Source organism: Bradysia coprophila, unplaced genomic scaffold (genome assembly GCF_014529535.1).
Source record: "Bradysia coprophila strain Holo2 unplaced genomic scaffold, BU_Bcop_v1 contig_94, whole genome shotgun sequence".
Lineage (NCBI taxonomy): Eukaryota > Metazoa > Arthropoda > Insecta > Diptera > Sciaridae > Bradysia > Bradysia coprophila.
Genome location: NW_023504022.1, coordinates 10,618,622 through 10,642,637, shown reverse-complemented (window position 1 = coordinate 10,642,637; position 24,016 = coordinate 10,618,622). Strand labels below are relative to the sequence as shown.

General features: G+C 34.8%; 1 protein-coding gene across 5 annotated transcripts in view; it reads left to right on the top strand.

Annotated features, from left to right (window-relative positions):
- Positions 1 to 24,016, top strand: part of LOC119085556 (liprin-beta-1) — a 58,626-nt gene that overhangs the window by 14,105 nt on the left and 20,505 nt on the right. For 3 of the 5 annotated variants that reach the window (XM_037195979.1, XM_037195976.1, XM_037195978.1), the window contains exon 2: positions 3,258 to 3,430. In XM_037195979.1, the coding sequence (XP_037051874.1) occupies positions 3,258 to 3,430 (173 nt within the window). Of the gene's footprint in view, positions 1 to 2,335; positions 2,478 to 3,257; positions 3,431 to 18,004; positions 18,063 to 24,016 lie in introns of those variants that run through there. The other 2 variants (XM_037195977.1, XM_037195971.1) reach the window with 2 other exon arrangements.

Genomic DNA, 24,016 nt, shown 5'->3' with positions numbered 1-24,016 from the left:
ACAAATGGAAAGAACGAATTCATCACATGAATACGCCATTCCATGAAAATTGAATGTCTGACGAAGATTTACTTTGCTCTGATGGACACTAAAATCTATTTTTGGTTTTAGCCTCCTTCAGCATTATTCCACAATATAACGTATTCTGCCAGGCCCGGACTGACCATACATGGCTTCTTGTAAAATCACAAGTGTTCTTTTCTGAATTCATGCAATTTGCTGTATATTTGCGCCTTTCAGATGTGCCTTTTGGCGCCTTCTCTTCAAAACAAGCTCATTTTGCTACATTCTTAAGTGCTTCATTTCACAAGAGCGCCTTTCCGTAGCCAGTCCGGCCCTGTATTCTGCACTAATGTTCTAGTTTCGCACACTCCTAACGCTTTCACCTCCGACTCAACTTCATCCTTCAATCTCGTTTATGGTTTTCCTGATTTGCGGTTACCATCGAGATTTGTATTTAACAGTTTCAGGAGCACTTCTTCGTACATGACAGAGACATCTTAATCTATTGTCAATCTTCGTCAATTAATTGATTGGTTGATCGAATGATTTTTCTTTCAGACACGATCAGTGTCTGTTCACCTCGTTAAACCAAGCTTCTGATCCATATTGGATGTATTAGCGATCTGTGTTGTTCATACTTACGGTTGCGGTTGAATGATTTTAGCACTAATAGCTTTTGTAGACTGTAGTTGCTCGTGTTCCAAGCGTTGCCCAGCGATTCAAGGTAACTAAAGCTATCCACAGTGTTGAAGTTTTTTCCATACACCTCCAGGCTGTTAGATTGCATCAGACAGCGAAGGTGTCATTTATTTTGTCGTTTTCTCACTCATCTTAGGACCGAACTCATCACAGTGCCCTTAAATGTGCGTGAAATTCTCTTTAACCTGTTACAGACGGCAAACATATGACGAGTATTATTATCGGGTTTATTACTTCCATCGATCAAAGTATTTTTAATCGGTTGATGTGAAATCTATTACCTCCATTTTTTTAACATGTAATTTACTATATAAAAGACTTTATTACCGAGAGCTTGTCATTAGTTTTGTCGTCGTTATCGATAACAGATGAACAGGCGTATGTGACAGATTAACGAAACAATTCCGTCCAATTAAGTCTAGGTCGTCAGTGTAGCCGAATAATTGACTCAACGTTTGAAGAGAAGCGGGGCCGGACTGGCTACTGAAAGGCGCTCTTGTAAAATGTAGCAAAAAGTATTTGATGTTAAGAAAAGGCGCCAAATGGCACCGATGAAAGGCGCCAATATAGCAAATTGAATAAATTCAGAAAAGCGCACTTTTGACTTTCTAATTCGCCATGTATGGCCAGTCCGGACCTGAAGAGAAGATTGAACCGCTGGTTTCCACGTTAAGACATCGTTTCTGTCTGAAGAAGAGCTGAACGGAATATCTAAATATTCAATTTCAATCAACGGGGCCTCTTAATTAAATTTTGATTCAATAAAACCACATTTTCTTACTGCAAACAACGAACAAGTTTGATAATTTTATTCCTCATTAATTTACATGTACCCCTTTCTACATGATGTTACAGTCGTGAGCTTATAATAAAGTAAATTCATCGCGTAATATTTACGACAGTAAAATTCGTGTTTCTCATCATGAATATGCATTGTAACGTAGCCCACTAAATATGCCATGAATTTATGCTAAAGCTATTTACCATTACACTGCTCCTATTTGTGCATAAATATTTTTGTTCGACTAAGTGAATTACTAACTGAACTACCTTGTACATGTACACTCTGTGGATCTTTCCAGCACAACGTCTGTTTACTTGCATGAAGTTACCAAGATTTTCTTTTATTTATAAAAGGAATATCAGGGCGAAGGCAGTCACAACTATCAATGAAGTAAAAGATGGTGTAGGAAGCACTAGGCGATACTAATAAAGAAACAGATTGAATGATTTTATGGCGATACGGTTTAATGTTTCCAAAAAGTTAAACCAGCCGTAAAGACACACATACGTAGGATATTTTTTGCTTGCGCTAGAACAGAACGATTTACATGTACTGGAGCATGGAACGATATAATGAAATTATTCCACTAAAATACCCTTGGCTTTGTCTATATATGGATACGTCTATAAATCTAACATCGGTGTGAAGCTACACATTTTTCCATTTTATTCAGATATCAAACCATAGCTTTACTTCGACAATAAGTGCAAAAAAAAACAAAATTTTTAATTAACTTTTGTGCTACAAATCAAATGAGTTCAACTGTGAAATCGATTCGAAAAAAGCCACAACTCAAATGAAATTAAATTTAAAAATTAAATTCAAAAGCATAATCGGTACGGTAACAAGAAACCATTTATTTGAAATATATTTCAAGTGTATTGAGTTGTTTATCATATGACACGTTGGTGGTGGTTTCGAGCTTGTAACAGTTCTAGCCGTGAAAACGGTGAGGTGCCTTCAACTACACAATCAAATGGAAAAAATCACTGTAAGAATATTGAGACCTTAGACAATGATTGCCTACATATGTAGGAGAGGAAAAGTGTAGAAGTTGAGTTCTTGGTGCGAAATTTGTTGATCCGAGTCGAGGACAAGGTCAACTTGATCCGAGTCGAGGACAAGGTCAACAAATCACACAAAGACACAACTCTTCATTTGTATTCCCAGTGTATACTAAAGATGGCCGAAATTGTTCTTTAAAGATGAAAAGTACTCTTTTTGGCCGTCTAGTATGTAATTGTATATTACATTGGATGCGGCGAAAGTAATTCATTACATGACTTAATAGGTTTGTGATAAATGGAAACTTACCAGTCTGTTGTTTGAGCAACACAATTCGGTAACTGTCTTCTCGATAAGTGTAGAGTATAATAAAGTGTCGAAAAACAGTTACCGAAGCAAGTTCCTCAAGTGAGTTTGCGACTATCACAAGGTTGTTTTCGAGTGTATGCTGCATCCAATGTTTTCCGGTTTATTGACTGCCCCATGCGAAAGTTGACTACCACACATGAATTCACGTAAAACTAACTGTTCTTCTCGTAATAAAACGTTTTCGCTAGGAATAAACTACTCTCTAATGGACAACTTTCGCAGGGAGGCGGCAATAAAATGTATTTTGAGTTTTAAACGATTCCAAAGCAGAAAATATTCAAATTTTGTCGTGGCCTTGACTTTTTTTCATAATTTTGCCAGTCATTACCAGTTTTAATTTTCATTATTTACCTCAATAAATCTTCACTTACGATCCATTATCTTCAATTTATTTCAGGTGCTTCAAACCGTAACACATCACCGGATGGTCAAACGTCGTTATCACAATCAAATGTTTTAGCCGCCGCGCAAACACTAGCAATGATTTTACAACAGAGTGGTAATATGGCACCGTCGCCAGATCCGATAACAGCTAGTATCATAAATACATGGCTCGAAACACATTTACCGGTAAGTTTAAATTACAATCTTTCTTGTCGTCCTTGCTATCTTCGACTAGAATTAACATGTAATTCATTAACGTAATTTAAGTCAATCTAAATTGCGATCAGACTTTGTTTTCATATTTTGTTCAGTATTATGAAAAATTACTTGAAATTATTTACCTGAATTTATTTATTTTATTTTTTATACAGGGATAAAAGACAGAACACATTACCCTCTACTCTCACATTTGTCTTATATATTGGTTGCGTGCTCGCTTTTAATAAGTTACTATGATACGATGATTTATGATTCTGTAACTAACGTCGATAGAAACATCACGTTATTATACGTGTCACCGTCACCTGTCAATATTCATTTCATCCATGTCTCTAAGAATCTGTGAAATTATTTCCAATTGAAATAGTTATTTATCTACCAAGTTTTGAACGAAAGTATTTATCACTCGGCATCGCCTCGAGTTGACAATATAACATCTAGTGTTATAAAATGACCTTCATTCGAAAATTGGTTGATCGTCGCGTACACGTTTTAATACGAACGTTTCCCTCATGAATTTTTGAAACATTTGATGGCGAAATGTTGGCTGATTCTCTAATCAAAAAATGGAAATTATATTTAGGCTGAGCAACATCAACACGGCATGTTGTACATGCTGTTGCTTCATCGATGTTTTGTTATACAAAGGAATATTGACCAGAGCTCGTCGTTTATTTTTGTCGTTTCGATGAAACTGTAAATTGTTACTGGTGTTTTGGTGTTATGGAGGAAATGGAAATAAAATAGACATCAATTTCAGGCCATGGCAATGGGACCAACGGGTGGTATTGGTTCCCCTCTATTTACTAAATGTCCCAACTTTTCTTAAACATTTGTCTAGACACTCCAATTACGTGTCTATTGCTTTCGATTAAATAAGTAGTTTTAGCAGGGACTCTTTTTGAATTTTTTTTAGAGATTTTCAAGAAGTTTTAAAGAATTTTTTGAAATTTTAATTTGGGAAATCGACTTCTCAAAATGGTCTCTGAATTGAAAGTATTTTTTTACTGAAAATTGCCGAAATTCACCGAAAATTTCCGAAATTTTACCGAAAACCTTTTTCGGTAAATTTTGCTCAATTCAGCAATTTTTCTTAAATTTCGATAGTTTTCAGTAAGTAAAATTCTTAATAATTGGCCCTGGTTGTAGTATGGTTGAGATGAAATGTTCCTTCCTTCCTAATTCATTTTTATGAAACGATGATCGTGGTGTAATAACACCATGATTAATTGAAATATAAGTTAAACGAATGTCTGTCTTATTTTAACTTCCCCCATTTTCATACACCCACACATCTACCAGTTACATTATTGTCGACTTTACAGCGATATTTAATGTGTTTTGATTGAGAAGCAACAAGAAAATACAATTTTAGGCGAAGCATTGTACACATATAAAAATACGACTGTATGTCGTTAGACCGACGATTTATATATATGTGAAAAGAATATCCCACTTATTTACCACTGTACTGCAATATGCCGAGATACAGACGTAAATATTTTTATTTTTATTTTTGGGGGAGAAAATTTCTTCGTTTTTTTTATTTCATTTCATTTCTGATACGTTTCGTTCTTGTTCATTTTAACGTTAAATCCTACCGTCAGGATTCAAATGTTTTTAGTGAATTGTCGCAGTACGTCGTGATCGGAATAAGTATTTTTGATAAACTCATTCTCTTCTTATACATTATACGGCGAATGTGAATTGAATAACACAATTTTGTTGTTGTTGTTGTTGTTGTCATTTGAGCAAACGGAAGAATCGGGATAAATATTTCGTGACTGTTATGTGGAATAAAAACAAATTTTTCGACTTGTGCCTTGATTTTGAACACATCTGAATGACATGACGATATAAAAAATTCATCTTTTTGATAATTTACAAAATAAACGTATGTGCCGTAAGATTGTGTCTTCCGACAAGAGAGAACGAATTTTAATTGAATATATCGCGATACGCTTGTTATTTTGTAATAGCGCAAATAGTTAACGAATGTGTAAGTTCAGGTATAGGTCTTAATAAAAGCAAGTGGCGAGATGAAATCATTATAGAACGTTGCTGTTGTCATTAACCTGAAGCCAGTTGTTCATTGCCATTCGGAGGTTTTTCAGAATATTTTAGGGATTTTAAGAATTTTTAACAATTTTTAGGATTTTAAGTTCTTGAAATCTTTAAAAATTTCTAAAATTCCGAAAAATTGGTCCATTTTGTCTCGTACATACATCCTTGCTGCCACTGCTCTTTGATGATTGTTTGGCTTATCAAAATGCAAGACATAAACCAAAAGAAGTAGTAGATTCAATGATTAAATTGCAATACGCCTGACATTACCTAAAAGTTAGTAGATCGTCTAACATCTAACTAAAAACATGAATTTAAATTGCAATTATGTTTCTGTTTCTACATTCTGTCACACGGCATTAAAGTGATTAAAGTAAGAAAGCAGCGAAGGTTCAACAATTTCTTGTTTAACCCTAATTTCCGCAACGTGTAGCGGAAGTTTATCTGGCAGTGTTCCACATACATTGTAATTTTCATAAACTTCCTAAATTTGGGACAACATATTTTCGTCCAAATTAACCTTCATCATTCCTGTTCGTTGGTTAGGAAAAGGATCAAAGCAATTTTTTCCTAGCATAGGTGTTTCTGTGCTTTCAGTGTTTGTGTATGTTACCTTTGTGTGCACATCGTTAAAACCGATAAATTTGAAAACATTTTTGTCGATTTTCCCGGTAGTGAAAACTGTCGTGAAACAAAATTGTGCCAAGCAATAAATGCTTCGTCTTCAAGTCCATACATAGACATAATCAACATACATATCGGATCGCATGTGGTTGTGGTGGTTTGTAATTGAAACTCTCATACGTCTTCCATACGAACAATGTTCTCGCCATTGTTAAAAAGCTGTTTTCCATATGCACTCCATCCGTTGCTATATGACGAACAAAATGGTGAAAATAAAATGTCATCAACTCTGAACAATAAAAGTAACCGTAATGGCATTGCTTTCGAGACGAATAATTGTAAAAGATATTTACCACCGCCATGCGAACCGCCACCACCCACACCATTATCGAATGCACGTAGAGTTGCTGAAATTGAGTATGCTGTTCCGTTTCTCAGACGGTATGAGAATGATTGCAGAAAAGCTGATGTCGTGATGTATGAAAATTCAATGAATGTCAGTGGAACAATATCACTGCATGATGTTCAGTTGATGGAGTCTGGCTTGTCACCGTGTCATCTCGCCGAGGTAAAATGAAAACTTGTGCTTTGTTTGATGCATTTTAGGATTTTTGTGGGTTTTGATTTTCGGTTATTCAGTTCCCGGTCCTTGTCCAGCTCCAGCTAACTAGCCATATTAATATTTGCACAGCATTTTCGAAAATTGCATGTTCAACGTCACTAAAATTTATAATAGAATCATCGTGTGTTTGTATTTCGTTAATGGGTCCTTTGAAATGAGGAATGCTATAAACGACAGACTTGTGTAGAGTAATAGTAGATAATTGTGCAGAACAGAACATGAATAATTTTGTTAAGGGCAAATGCAGGAAAATTTTACTTTCTATGATGTTCGTAACAAGATACTATTACAAAGGCACTGAATTTACTGTTATAGCATTTGAAAACTAATGAATTTTCACTGTTCTGTCTGTTAACGACCGATGTTTTATTGTCTTCTGTAGCCAAAGTTAAAAGGAATGTTAAAATAACCGAAGTAAAAGACTTCGCATAAATCTGTTGAAATATTTGTCTGTACTCTGTGAAAGGCTAAGACACCACTGGACAGATTAATTTCAGAGCTGCCAGAGATTTTTAAAAAGCGGAATGCGTCTAACTTTCAAGCGAGAAGTGAAAATTCAAAATATCAAATTCAGAACACACAAGTGTGAATGTACTAGTTTTCCCGCTTAGTTAGCACCACATCTTTCACAATTGCCAGTGAGAAAACGGCAACTTGAACACTTACCACCTTTTCCACAAAAGGTAAAAAATTCGAAAAAATCAACAAAATTTTCGCACGCTAAGTGCGGGTTGAAAAAACGAGTTTTCTGACTTGATGCGCTGAATAGATTCTCGCATTACTGAATCACATAAAATATTCGTTTATTTCACTGTCGTTATCCTTGGCTTTTGTACATATAAACAAATAATGAAATTTTTATGCGGATATGCTCAAGAATCATATTTTTCATAACACTCATCATCCCTCCAGTCAGTATATAAGGCTTCGTTTCGTGACTTACATTTTATGGACTCTTGGTAACTACTATCATAAATTCCAACAACCTTTGGTGTCTATGTCTATTATATTGGGAATTCACGAAAGTTTACTTGATAATAAAGTAAATTAAACTTTTGGATTATTCATCCTTGTTCATATCCTGATTACATCCAAGTCCAATACAAATGTGATTTTCTAATTTTACATTGAAATTTACAATGTAAATGATACAAATCTGATGAGCGTATAAAATCGTTTTAATAGAGTCATTCCCAAATCATTTCAGCCCAACACCGACTGTATTATGTTTACCATTGTTCCATCATACTATCACAACCCGCAGTAGCCAGGATCGTTCCAGTCGAACAATATGTTATCTGGCATTTTCCTTTTCCACTCTTTTTTGCCATTCAGTAATCGTGTACACTTACAATACACAGCTTTTAACCGTCCCTGAGGAGTACACAGTATTTACTTCTATTATCTGTTACACGACATAAAATGTTTTCCGATAAAAAGCTGATGGTTGACAAGGGGGTTTGTAAAATGGTTTGTATTTTCGTGACTCCAACCTTTTTCAGTCGCTTTTTTCTTGGCATCTGCAGTGCAGAGCGTTTGTTAAAACCAGTGAAGTAAACGATCAGTGTCTATCTAACAAATAGCTATTTCACGACAGTTCTATTTTCATTGTTTTGACAGTGGGAAAATAGACGTTTTCTCCCCCGAACTGTCACCTTTGCTTTTGTTTTGAAAAATTGTGTCGTGGAGAAAACCGGTTAATCAGACCTCGCACATATGGCACATATGACAAACGTTATTGGTTCACCTCAAGAAGAAAATAGGAAACTCCAACTTAACCGATTCGCAGTTCTCGCTCCGCTCTGACTGCGAAACTTTGCTCTTGTTAGAATTTCCCATTTTCTTCTCCTCGGTAAACCAATAACTATTGCATCAAACATACGCTAGCCGTTTACCCAAAATGGTAATTTTAATTCACCGTAAAGTCCACACCGATTGTGATTGTAAGACACAAGCCCGTTGGATTATAGTCTTGGATTTTATGACTATCCTAAATATCTGCCCTAAAACCGTTATTGTGTCATCTTAAATTACATTCCATTTTTTTGCTGATAATTCCAGGAATTCTTTTGTTAAACAATGCAATTAATCATCATTATTCATGTCAGGGAAAAATGTTGTGGATGTACGAATTTCGCTATTTATCTAATCTCCGGTCTGAAAATAATAATACAAAAAAATTTGAATGCGGGATACCAGAACTCAATTATCTTCCATTGTGTTTTCGTGAACGAATAATTTTAATTAAAGAAACCTAATTGAAAAGGGATTTGACTGATTGTAAAGAATTATTAGTCAACGAAAGTCATTACAGAAATTTATTCGTTTTGTTTAGACACGACAACTTTGTATGTAAAATATCCGTGTGTCAACTAAAGGTGCTTTTACCGAATCAAAATTTCTCTCCATGAGAACTCTTTTTCATGACGATAGCCCGCAGTGTGTTTTAAGATTGACACTGATTGCATCCTCCACTTAATTAGCGTAATTTAATAGCGAGAAAGAATGAGGCTTTTCATCGTTTAAACAGTTGATTTTCGTCAGCTCATTGCATGATTGAGGCTGATTCCACCTCACCATCCTAACATATTTTTGTGTTTCTTTTGTTTGATTTTACTTTGACTTTAGTTTGTTTGCAATGGGTTGTACCTTCTTCTATTTTACCTGAGACATACAACCAACGATATGAACGAACATATTTTTTGAAAACAGAATCGTTACTCAGAACCACCACAGGAAGTTCTTTTCACAATTCACGCAACTGTTCAAAACTACCATTACGGGTTGACTGTAGCTCGGAAAGTATATTCTTAAATCTTTTTACACCCGGATTAAATTCTGCAACAATATTGCATGATTGTGCAGTAAAAACACAATTTTAACACGCGCTGTTACTCGCTCACATCAGTCCATGACTTGGGAGGGAAACATTATTAATTCAGCACTTCATTGTTTTCTCTTTCCCGAAAATGCACTGAAAAATATTGTACTGTACATGGCACATTATAAATGTGTAATGCATTTGCTGCAACATCACTCGGAGCTTGTTATCATGATATTTGATTGTAAAACATGTTGGTTTTAACATTGATACACAACACTGTAGACATAAACGGATGCTTTTTGTTTTTGTTGTTGATGCAATTTATGTACCGAACACCTTATTTCCGTGTGTTATGCGATCGCAAAAATTTCAATTGATACAATAAATTTCGAAGGGATTAAGCATTCACTGTACTAAAAAAGTCCATTGCTTTAGTTCAAATTTACCGCCCTTATTACGAAATTATGCACCTGGTGCAGGGGCTCTAAATCTGGTCATTTAATTTTTAATTAAAATTTATTTTTGGATGTTTAGAGCTTAGAAGTTTATGAAAGAAAATTTATTTTGTAATAAGCTGAAGCAGTGTGCAAATGCACTGTATTATGCGAATACCGTTGTACGTACATACATATGCTGCATCCAATTATTTTGCTATGTAAGGCTTTATTACACTAACAACGTTCCATTGAATAAACCGTATGCAATGTGGTTCAAGCTCGGGATATTATGAAAACTTTGAAGAGAGACCAAATACTTAAAGTTAAAGCGAAGCTTTCAATGATTTTAAAATTTGTTTTCCTGAAACTCCCATATATCCATTGTTGGTTCTATCCTGTGAACGCATGATATCAGGAAATTATAATTACAGTTTTCTGGCTTGTTTGATTGATTTATACAACACTATCATTCTTATGCTTTCAAGGTTTTCACCGGTTTTCGATTTTTCATTAATAACAGACTCGTTGAAGTACTAGATTTGGCTTTTGCACAATTGAAATGTATGATTAGACGTCATTCAAATTATGCATACATCTAAGGGGAGCGCTGGACTAATGTTTGGTCTTTAGTAAAAAATGTTTTTAAAAAATCGAGTGAAGAAACTCGATTGTGTTGTTTGAAACTCGTCTATAAAATTAACTTTTTCACTTTTCTCTGCTGTCAGTGGCTGATTACAGCAAAACATTCACATATATCTGGTATTTATTATCTACCACAATCATTTTGTTCCGTATAAACTACTCATACAACATGTGCTTATGTTATTGCTAATATTAGCCGTATCTCAGTCATGTTATCGAACAAAATTTTATTTCCATTTTTTTCTTTGCCAAAAATCATTTTCCATATAAATTCGAAATTCGTCGATAAAAGTATATTACCCGAATCAATTTCCCTCGTATACACTTCCAATCAAAAGTATATTCGTGTTCGCCTTTTTTTTCAAAAGTTTATTAAATTTACGATTTTCCTTCGTTTTATTTCTAAAAACGAAAGGCGATATCGGGCTGGTTCTAATTTAGTGCTCGAAATAAAATTGATGAAAATGATATTCTAAATCATAATTTAATTAAATTTAATTGGCAGTAGGAACGGGAAATGTTTTCACAATCGTTTAGGTTTTCTGCTTTGCTTCAACATTTTCTTCCGTTGCTGTTTCGTTAAATGCCAATGGCTTACATTTTCCACGCACTCAGGCTGAACGTAGATAATGAAGTCGCGTGCCGTACGCATATTTTAATGTCAACCCCGAAAACGTATTCGTAAATTTGTCATTTAATTAAAGTTTTTAACCTTTCACAGAGGGCAATTATATTATAAGCAGCATCATTTTCAGTTCTACTACGTCTTTTGATTAAACGAGTTTTCATCGATTGATGGGAAATCTTTTACTTCATTTATTTTGACATGCAGTTTGCAATATAAGGGTACATTAGTCAATGCATGTCGTTTATCTTCGTCATTGTTGTCCATAACAGATGAAGTAGAAGTCCACAAATTAGAATGAATTTATTTGCATGAAAACGATATCTTAAATAGGCTTTACAATGCGTAAGTTAAAGTGACAGCTCAAGCGCTGGCATAACAACATGTGTGCTCGATAAAGTAGTTCTAACATAATGACATGTGCGATTGATCAAGCAGTTCACAATATAAAGTGGGGATGCCGCCACAAGTTCAAGTAGCTCCGAAATGGCACCGGATATGATTATCCTTACTATAATGAAGAGACTATTGGCACGGGGTGCTATTAGCCACAGTGTTATAAAGCGACCATTGGCACCCGGTGCCATTAACCACAGTATAATAAAGAGACTGTTTTCTCTTCCTTTTAACAAAACCAACGCATTCCAATCCAGATCAGATTTTTTAGCGGTCCAATTGTCGCTTATTTTGTAAATGGAACGATGGAACGCAGTGGCGTTATACCAACATTGAAATAGTTATTTTCCTAACTAGTGTCAGTGATTTCGTCGCGTTTCGATTGTTGTTTTTTATGCGTTGCCACATTTCGTTGACAAATTCAAACTTCCTTACGAAGGCTACGAAGATGGATTTGTCAAAAGAGACTTCACTTAGCACAAATTAAAGTCCTTTATACAGTCGACGTAAGTGAAATTTAGACGTGAATTTCCTTCATCTGTTTTTCAGCTGATATTCTCATACAATCAAAACTGCTCATACGTGTATATACGTACCATTAACACGCGAGTGCGTGTATTCACTCGTATAAAGATGTATCAGCAGTTTTGTTGTATGAATGCACCAGCTGAAGCAAATTTACGTCTAAATTTCTCTGTTATTTGGCATTACAATGTGTTCAACTAAGAGAAACTTAATTGTAAAACCCACCGGAACCCCGGTGCTGCTATCTACATACACATACGAAACGAGGCAATCTTAGTCTATAATTTTCTTAAATCTCCCCGCTTCCGGTGCTAGTAATAAAATTGAAACTAAAAGATTCGATTTCATTCATTGAATACCTTCCTCTATATGTATGTGTGCTGTGCTGAGATTAATATATATTTTCACTGATACTTGCTCAGAAACTAATTTGGTAACGAACCATTCTTTATTACATGACCTTTTCGTTAATTAACTGAGCACTCTATTTATCAACCTATGAACTTCTTACACAAAGAGCCGTCAATTTCTATTTTTGAAATTTGAATTCTTGTGATTTATTGTGCGCACATGTCTATTACATTTTCGGTGGTATTAGTATGCGTGCAGATAGATGTATAGAAGACTTTCAACTAAAATTAGCCTAAAAAAGGATGTACATAAAAGACTGCCACTTTGTTATTATGTGTGGAAATCTCTTCAGCCAGCGTTTATTATTATTTACTTTAAGTTCATTTACACGTACACAAATGGGAAATGAAGTCTCTCAATTTTCTTGTGTAGAGTTTGTGTACGTTCACTATGTCTCGTGAACCCAACCAGTGTATTACACAGAGATGAAAAGAGCTACATTATGTCTTGGAGGGAAACGTTTTGTGAATTCATGATAGACACATAGGGAAAACAAGAAATCTTTGTAAGAATAATGTTTACACATGGTGTGAAAACAGTCTTTTCTGTATGAAAGGATTTTGTAGCCAAACAATGAGCACAATTATTTATTGTGCATTGCACAATTAAATGGCGGCTTTAATGTATTCATGCTGTAAATGTTGTTCTATTAAATTGAATTAATATTCCCGCATAATTTAAACGCGAAATTCTCGTCTCCATCCACCGCGAGAATTCCCTCTTCGAAGTTTGCCTTCTCATGTAATTATAAAATGAAATTTATTAGCGAAAATATTTAAATACAAAATAATTGCATGCCGTAACTCCAAAAATTTTATTTGAACAAGACTTGTGCACACAGTATAACCACTGGTACATACTCAACATGCTACCTCACATACTTGTGCAAAGTCCACCGCATATAATATAATCTATATAATAACAACCAGTGTATAAACCCAATGAAATATGTGTTTCCTTTTATTCATGGCATCTATGGGATAAGGATGACTCTTTAGTATTAGAACGGCTAGCATATGACGATGTAGCGATTAAATCCCTTACTTCCTTTGTTCAAAATTTTGGCAAGTGATTGATACAAAATCTATTACTTCACTCATTTTAACATACCACTGACTATTTTTGACCTAGTTAACCGGAGGTCATCGCTTATTTCTGACGCTACTGTCGATAGCAGATGATTATACGTTTCTCTTTTGCATGGTTTTGTTTGCGACGGTTGTACTTTACTGTTCATGTATACATGTCCAAACTCTCTGTTTTGTGTACGTACTAGTACTACATAAATGCGACGTAAAACATTTTCAAATGGGAAAAAGTTCAACACAAAATGTTACAAATCCTTTTGTAGTTTAAAATTAAAAATTCTTTTATTTCTCCAACAATGAAAATTAGTTTAAGAATTTTCAAATGAAAATGTTTTGACACAGCAGTTTTTCATGCTGAACATAATCTGGCTGTAATTGGATAAGCAGATGGAAAACGTGAAACGTAAAAAACGTAATCCTCAGTTTCCATTTTGATTACCAGTAAGACGTGTATGACATGTCTAAAATGATTTCTTTGCATAATTACTGTATGCATTCTGTCGTTAATGTGACACTTTGAGCAATTTATTAATGACGATAGATGATCTCCTTCATTAGTTTATATTTTACATTCGCCGCTGTAGACCTTTCATTGACGGAAAAATGAGATAAAGTAATTCCAAGAACTTTGCCATGGGGTGTGATACACCAATAATTTAATTCTTACGTAGCATCAGGGATCTTTTTTTGGGAAAACGTTTTTCGTTTTTTTACAACATTTTACTAATTTCTCGGGATAAAAGGAAAATTTTTTAAGAAAAGTGGGACAATTTATGAGAATTTGGGAAAAAATTAGAAAAGATTTCCGAAAGTAGTTCCTGCGTAGCATCTACAGATTTCATATGCTTTCTGTCACACGAAATTGCGATTTGATCAAAATGTGAAAGACAAATACTTGTTTTTGTGCGCAAAGATGGCAGTAGCGGCAGAGAATATTTCAGTCGCTTAAAATCGTAGAAAATTCACGAAGCGAACTAATTTTCATGAAAAATTAAAATTTTCATTGAAAGGTCTATCATACGCGACATGTCAATTTTCTGCCTGTCAAGCACATGACTGACGGAGTTACGTTCTATCTTTCCACAAAAGTGGTCCAGGTTCGATTCCAGTGTCAGACAATTCCACTTACACATGTAATTTGTGTAGCGATGATATTGCATTAATAACGTCGTAACGTTCACTCAAACTTCATAATTTCATAGCTCGTACGATGTACTCCAAATACGATGAATTTGTGTGAATATGTCTAGCCTACATTTAGGCTACATATCAATTAAAACATTAGCATACTTCAAGGCGCGGTTCAGAAGACTCGTTTTGCTGGTTGTCCAGACTGCACTTGTTACTGCGGTATTAATATTGCCCGAAAAAGGCTCTTAACAAATCAAATCAAATCAGATTTTTCAAAAACTTTTTGTGCTGACATAATTTTGGAGTTAGAACAAAATATCCTTTGCGAAATTAAAAACCAATTACTCAAGTATCGATCCATCAACAGATGAGAAAGTACACGTACTTTCCAGATCAATAAATTATCTTTAGTTTGGGCTCCAGTGATTTGTAATTCAAAGTAACATTTCACTGATTGCAGGCGTGTCAAATCTTCTTTTACTGTCAGCTCAATTTCTTTTTCTTTATAACAAAAATAGAAACGGAAAGTGTATCGAAATCTTGTACTTCATTATTCTTATCATAGTCATTCCACTATATATAAAAAAAACACTAGCCAGAGCTCATCGATTATTCTTGTTTTAGTTGTCGATAGCAGATGAGTAGCCGATTCTATAAGGTTAAACGATGGCTATATTTCCAAATTAACAACGGGGTTATACTCATTTCCTTAACAGAATTTGGTTCATCGTTTATTTATATATAAAATTCACATACCATGGGCGTTTCTATATTCGAATTTAAACCGAATGAAATGAGAAAAAGGAGCAAAAAACATATAACATAACAACATATAAAAGACTACATAGACGCAGAGGGAAAATGGAATCTATAAATAAAATTACAACATTTTATTATTAAATGATATGGATGATGTTTTCCGTGTTTCAGCAACACTTTCTCTCTGTCAATGTTTATTTTCTGTGTTTCTCATTATGTTTTGTGTATGTTTTATAAATCTCATCCATGCACTTAGTTTTATAGTTTTTCTATCATGAATTTTCACACATCGTTAATGCCATGTATTATACAGCATAATGTGCTATACGGGCTATGAGTGGGTACATCATATGTATCAATTTTCCTTGTAGATTCTAAATTTTTCAGCTATATTTTTGTCGACAGAAAATTAGCGATAATTGCAGGATGATTCGTTCTCATGAGGTAAAATATCATGCAAATATTCAATCCAGTTGAGTTAGTAAAAAAATGGAGGTTGTCTGTTGTCATATAGATTTGGTCTGATAGGCGAAGCTTAAAAGTCGAAAAAGCTAGTTCTTCTAGCCAGTCGTAAGTTTACCTTGGAAGATCAAACTTTTCATCTGCTGGATTTCTCAAACTGGACGTAGTTTTATGAAAATACCCCACATAAAGAATGAAAATTACACTTTCAATGAGATCTACCAAAAAACGTACCTTATTCTACCGATACTTTGAGATGAGTGGTATTTTGGAGGTTATTGATATAAAGCTTACTTCAGCTTACTTCAGCTTCTTTCAGTGCAAACTATGTAGCTTTAACAATTCCCGAAGTGTCTTACATCATCTTCTAAAGTTCATTGACCTTTCAAAATTTTGTTTAAATATTTAAGAGGGATAGATACGAAGCTGAAATTAGAGTCTACATTTGGGCGTTTTCTATTGTGTTTTCGCTGTTTTTTTTTTTTACAAAAATCGTTTTTAAATAATTTTAGACCACAATAACCACCACAATTGTGTTAGCTGTCAACAGTTTGCCTAAATTTGCATAAACTGCTGAGTTTCTCAGCGATGGCCAAACTGTTACAACCAAACATGTTTTATTGAAAGCTAACCCATCTGTGGTGCTTGTTGTCGTCTTATATTTTTCAAAAAGATATCTCCGAAAGTACGGTGCTTAATAAAACGCCTTAATGTTTCTACAAGGTAGTAATTCCTCTTAAGATGCATACATATGCTTAGCTAATGTTACAGCCTACAATTGTGTGTTTCGTATTTGATTTTCGACGCTATCTTTTCATCAGTATCGTTATTGAAAAATGTGCGATCACAATAACGACCACGAGTGTAAACAAAAAAAAATAGACTTGGTTGCAGCAGTTTGACCAACTCTGAAAAATATCTGTTCTGTATTCCACCTATTCCACCTTATCAAGTCACCTCTTGGAATGAAATTGATCGAAGTAGACAAAACTTTGATATAAATACGAGGTGCTTGTAAGAAGTAAAATCAGAATAAACATGAACGTTGAACGGGCAACATGCCCTAAATGAAGTGTTTTTCTCAAACGTAGACGGTGGTATGATCCTAACTGTAGCCAGTTAGAATTATGGTTTATTGCCGTAGCCATTCCATCGCTGAAGAAGTGTAGCTGGCCGACCGATTTTTAAAATTTCGAATAATATCAGCACTTAAACTTTCCTAAACTGCACAGTTTTCTCATATCTGGTCAAACTGCTACAACCAAGTCTAATTTTAAGTTGAAAGCTAACACATTTATGGTCGTGATTGCGGTCTTAGATTTTTGAAAAAAGATTCTGGTGAAAAAACGTTCAAATGTATGCTGTTCTGCAAAACATCGATGCCTCTTAAGATTTTTGGGCAATATTTGATTGATTAACGTCTTCTAACGTCTTGTATTGGTATAAATGTCTTGCTTCTGGCAACAAATACATCTCTCAATTATTCGCAAGATAATTTCCTGTTGCGTTCAAGCACAAACCGTTAGGCTCTTTACAATTTTCGATGCGTAAATTTCTTGTTTTTCAGGCATTGTATTGAAATTGCAATAAACTAGTGTACATCGACACACTATTTACTATATCTATTGAAGCCGTCGCTTGTAATTAAGTTTTTACTGTCGAAACTACGATCGATTAAAGTAGTGTAACGTCTTAGAAGGTATACTACTGGCTTCCATTACAACCGTCAACTTCATTCTGCCTGTTACGAAACTAACTTTGTCCCTACATATCGTTCGCGCATAGTATTTCGTACAAAAAAGAACGTTATGCTTTGCTCCGCATATATACTCTTAATATACATACTTACACAGCGCACCACACTTAGCCTCTACCAACATGAATAATCCAGAGTTAAAACAGTATAAAATCGACAACGAAAGTCTTGAAACGAAATACGGGTGTGAATTTGTTGTTCTACTGAACAATATTTTTCTTCCTATGGAACATGTGTGTACGCGAGTGATTTGATTTGTAGTTTATAATTAATAGATGCTGTTGAATAGCCGAAAAGTTATTTTTAAGGGCCTTCGTGATGTTGATGGAATATTTATGGATTGTTAGAAATTAGTTTAATCTCTGATCGTTTTTCGGTTTTATCTTCTGAAAATAATTTCTTAGTTAAGAGCAGCATTTCCGCTTTTTAAGAGACTTTGAGAGGCTGAGTTGTGTAACAAAAAACCTTTCTTGTATGCTCGTTAATATTTTATGGTAAACCTTTTAGAAACGGCTAGTCATCCGATGTCGATGAGAACGACAACCGACAATAATAGGAGATGAACTCCTGGTTAGTGTTCTTGTACACGGAAAAGCTATTCAAGTTAAAGATGTTGTAACAAGTTCATGAAACTGCAGTTAACAAGAAAAGTCATAGATTCAGTTATTACATCGTGATACGCTTGCTGATTTCTAAAAGGTTATGAAGAAAGTATTTCTTCAAAATTGATTTGCATGAGCATGCTGGTTACAAAATGTTAATTTTAAGCAATTATTGCTAGTCAGTAACATTTATGTCAAGATAAATTTGAATACGTATCTGATCTAACGTTAATAAAGTGCAGACAAAGAACTTGTTTTCACTGCTGAAATTATCTTTTTTTCGTGATGTGCTAATTTGAGTGCTTTGTTGAATTTCTTTTGTACTAAAATTCTAACGTACGCCACTTACGCATTGTTTGCTTTACGACTCTGATAATTAAAAAACGAAATTTGGAATTTTACGCTTATCTCATTTTATAGTCTGACGATTATTATGTAATCTTGTGGCCATAATCTTAATAGTTTTATCTAAAAGAAACTATCATTAATCTCTTAATAAACGAGATTCTGTTTAATTAACAAAAAATCGACGACTGCAATTGGAATATCGCGCCTCCAATGTGGCTTTTGAAATGTTTCAAATAAATTCACTCAGCCTAACAAGTTGCATACCAATTGTAATTGAATTGAATGTGCAGCCGGCATGTTTGTACACTTATCTGTAGCTGAACAATAAATTAATTTCATTGACAAGAACCGTATTGAAACACTTTGTTGATGGTGGTTCATTAATGAATTTGTTTGTTGAAAATTGAGATTATCTTATTCTCTTAAATTAACTTAGCGCAATGAATAATCTGAGCCTAATGAACCATTGGCAGTATGGGTGAAGTAAATTATTTTTCAAATCGTTACTATGACTTGATCTGGGAACATTGGATCGATTAAAGATCTAGAGAGCGAAGAAATTTTTATGATTTGTTTGTGATCATTTGTTATCGACAACAACGAGGAAAGAGTAATTAGTCTGGCTATTTCATTCATATTAGAATGGATGTTGTAACTAATGAAGTAAAAGATTTTTCATAATCCAGGCGAGAAAATAGTCATTTCTTACTTTGGGAGCCTTTTTTTCTCTCTGCTGACTAATGACAACACCATCGAAATGAAATTTTCACCTTTTTTCGCTTAGTGAACAAATAACTATTTCATACAAGTGTGCGGTATGACTAACCTTATTTTCTACACTCTCCACGCAAATGGCCATGAGAAAATGTCGTTTTGTTGACGCTTTATCTGATGACAGTTCGGGGAGGAAATGTCCATTTTATACCGTCGTGTCTTGACAGTGACAGAGAAAATCTTCTACCCCAAACTCACACCTCCGGCTTTGTTTTGAAAAACTGTGTAACAAATTGATGTTGTTGTTTCGTGGAGAAGAACGGTTAATCATGCACAAATGAGAAACGTTGTGTTCACATCTGGAAGAAAATAGGAAATTTCAAGTGGAGCGATTCGCGGTCCTCGCTTTGCTCTGCCCGCAAAACTCGCTATTGGTGGAATGTCATATTTTTTCCCTTCGGTAAACAAACCAGCAGGTATGCTATTTTGCTCGTTAAGCCCTAGGGAAGTAAAAATTGCCGCGAATGTCATCAGGTAATGAATCATTTCACTTTGTGGAATTATTTGGAACGTTGCCGGGCAGCAATAATTGGCCAAATAAAAAGTTCCAAACGAGGACGTAATGAACTATTGTATCAAGTTCAAGGCGATACTTTAAACAATAGTTATTTGTTTATCGAGGCGAGAAAAGAGGAAATTCCAACAAGAGCGACTCTAGAAGTACCGTACGTCTATACTTCTCAGAAGTTGCAATAAAACAACCAAAATACTTCCTTCAACCCTCGAAAATTTTACCTCATTTTCGACGCAGAACACTCTGCCAGCATTCTGTTCAATCCGCCAAAAGTAATACAATTTAATTGAAAACAGAATTTAAATTGATCCATGAGAAAATGCTTGTTGTCTGTATATTTTGCTAATACATGCGATGCGTAAAATTTAATTTTAGAATGTCTGTTTTTCACGAGAGAGAACATTTTCTTTCGAAAGTCCGATGCTATTACAATTTGTGTGTATTTAAAATTTAATAAACAACATTTATAATCCAATTTCAAACTGTTAGGTTAATTCTGGTGTATGTACGCGGGTAAACTGTTTTTTTTTATTTTAGAAAGGCCAATTTGTGGATTAATTGCGGAGCGGAGGTTATCTGATACTTTTCTGTTTGAGTAAAGTTTTCGAATTGAAATCATTTCCATCGCAAAATGATTGTGAAAATGAAATCAGAGATGTCTTTGTGACAATTGGTGTTTTTTATTAAAACTTACATGCTCAACGCTAATACTTTATGCAATATCAATTTACACATCCAACCTACACTATTTTATACTTCGGTAACCACATAATGCTTTCAAACAATCCATTAGATAATTCAATTCGATTAAATAAAATTATGTCGAACCTATAGATCTATAAATGATGATCTAACCACAACGCACAAATTTTCAAGTTTTTTTTAACTTCATAATAAATTGGTAAATTAAACTTTCAATGGGTCTTCAGATTTAACAAACACATTTTGCTATGAACGAGATACACTACCCACAGCTCATCTGTTCATCGCTAATTTTTGTCGTCTTATCGCTTATTCTGTTTCCTTTTTGTGACGGCAATCGTATCACCCAATCATCAAAACTCTTACAAAAGAAACTGCTATCCAATCCATAGGTCATGGCTTGTTTTTGGTGTTGCTGTTTCTCTTGCTTCTCTAGAATATTGGAATAATAAACTCGATTTTACATCACTTATAAAGAGAGTCACGAGTGACGACTATTCGCATGTCTTTATATCACATTTTCAACCATATCTTGCATCTCCACAGCACGCATGACACACTTTATAAACGATCCCTTAACTTTAGATCACCTGTTTTCAATTTGGCTAAAAATAACATGAAATAACGGATTAAAAGTGGTGACTCCTTTCTCAATAAGATCCGGTTGATTTCGGTCACATTGTCGTTACTCACTGTTGAAACCTGGCTAAGGGACTAGTCATTTTAAAGTTACTAGGCTGGTATCACTGTTGTAAATTTAAGTCAATCTACATCAGTGTTCTTGTCAATCCATATTTTTTTCACTAACTTCTACGTTGCACGATGTTTAGATCATCCTCAAGCCTGAACGGTTGACTATTCGTTCCTTTCGTAACTCCTGCCGGTCGTCAATCAATTTTATAGCAATGAAAGTTGCCTCAGGCCTCAGTACTGTTTGCAATGGATTTCTTTGTAAGGTTGTCTTATATTGGCTACTCTAAGTCATCGTAAACACATCTACAAAAACGTTTACCTCATTCGATACAGAATATTTGACTTCGCTTAAAGTTTTTCTGCATCAGAGATCTCTAACAAGTACTTTCGTACTTCGTTGTCGACAACAGATGATATAGAAGTTTCCAAAAGCTTTACAATAAAGCCCAAGACAACGTATTACGTGAACTCAAATATGAAGTTATGCGATGTTATTTAAACGTACCGTATAACCGCAAATTAATAGACAAAATATTCGGAACACATTCTTCAAAAATATTTTCAATCTCCTCTCAGCTAATTTTACAATAAAGGTACGAGACACAGCAGAATTTCGGGATGGAATTGTTTGATAGCATTTAAATATGCACTAAACTCTCCAGGGGAATAAAAATACGTTAAAACTCGTGGAAGTAAAAGTCCGCATACATGGGAAATTTAATCAATTTCGTAAGAATTTTAATATATTCAGAGTGGATGGAATATACAAAATGTTACAATGAAATTTGCAAATTGATTACGAGTTTGTTAGTAGTTTCATCCGTAATTTCTTTCTAATTAGATTTATTTGAAATGCTCTGCGATACAGTTTGAAATTCGTAATTGAATGACAGCTTATCCTCGGTTTCTCTATCGATTTCTGGAGCTGGATTTCTGCATCATATCTGGGACATGAATATTTCAATTTGAATGTAACTATGCAATTAGCTAAAACAACTATGCTGTTCCAATAGTCAGAAAATCCAATGTAGGAACCAGTGCCTCCATTTCCATGGGTAACTCCAGGGTTAGTTGCGTTACAAATTTCGTCATTTCTGAGGCATAAAGTGAGCTATGTTTTGCGGTAACAAATCAGTCTATAAATTTTCTAATACTCAGGAGACCCAGTGCTTTCATGCCAACAAGAACTGGAATTTTTAGCCTGCGAAGTGTGACTTGTGTGATTGAAGAAGTCGGCAGTTAGTTGCGTTACACGTTTGTGACTTTTCGAAATATTTTCACCAAATGAAAACTGATTTCGGTAAACTTATTTTTAGCCCCGTACGAAGTACTGGGGGCTTATAAGATTAATATGCCGTTTGTAACACGTCGAATTGGAAGCAGACAGTAAGGGCAAAGCATTTTTCAGTCTTTCGACGATATCTACCGAAATACGCACGCAATGGCTGCTTGTGATATATCAAATGAAAGGTATTGACGAGTAGAACAAAGTTGCTGAACATTGTTTTTGGGTAAGATGCAACGCGGGCTTGTTGGGAGGGCTCAAAGGTCGTTACTCGGCCCTAAGTGTTTTTTGCACATAAAGCGAGTAAATCTCATCCGATTTTGCTAGTTTTTGTTTCATTTGAGAGATAATTGAATACCCAATAGAAAGTTGGCAAAAAATTTTGGGTTTCTAAAATAATGTCGTAAATTGTTGGTTTTATTTGAGAGGTACTTCGTACGGGCTTTCGTAATTGCGCTATGCGCAATTTTAAAAATGAACACTTTCAGTAAATTTGACCATGCCCAACTTGACTTGCATTTTGGTAACAGACGCATTAGAGGGTTGTAGACGTATTAGGGTTGCGGGCGTATTACGGCTACGGACGTATTATGGTTACGGACGAAATAGGATTACGGGTCGTACGGGGCTAAGTCGCAGCAAACGCTCCGGCTGTTCTGATGCCTTGTTTTTCTGAAAGCTATGGTCAAGACGCGCAATTTAAGTCCAATATGATTGGTTGGTAGCTCAAAATTTGTGGGAGATATGTCTATAAAAGTGATATTTTTCGGTGGTAATTAATAGCCAGAATTTTTTTTTCGAAATTGGTGGCCCCACAGAAAATGTTGCTTTCGCTTAAAAACGGTTAAAAAAATGGTTACAAAATTTTTCGAGATAACCTAGACGAGTCATAATTCGAGGATGACACTTATCACCACTGGGAAGCTGATTTCACCTACTTCACTCACCCAACTAACCTGATCGAGCCAAAGCTATTTTTCTCGTGAAATCATATGCTGTAGCTTTCGTTCGAATGACACCGATCTTCAGCTTTTATGTGTAAAAATGTAATTTTGGCAACGTTTGCGTCGAGGTGATTTGACCTTACAAGCAGAATGAACCAAAAATCTTCTAAAAATTTAATTTCGTGTCATTTGGTGCAATTATGGACTTATAGCGTTCGTTTCTATAGGGAAACAAGTTTACAGAAATCATTTGAGATTTATTGAGAATATCTTGGAAAGTCGAATACAAACAAACACTTTTTGGTCATACCTCCCCAAGACGTTA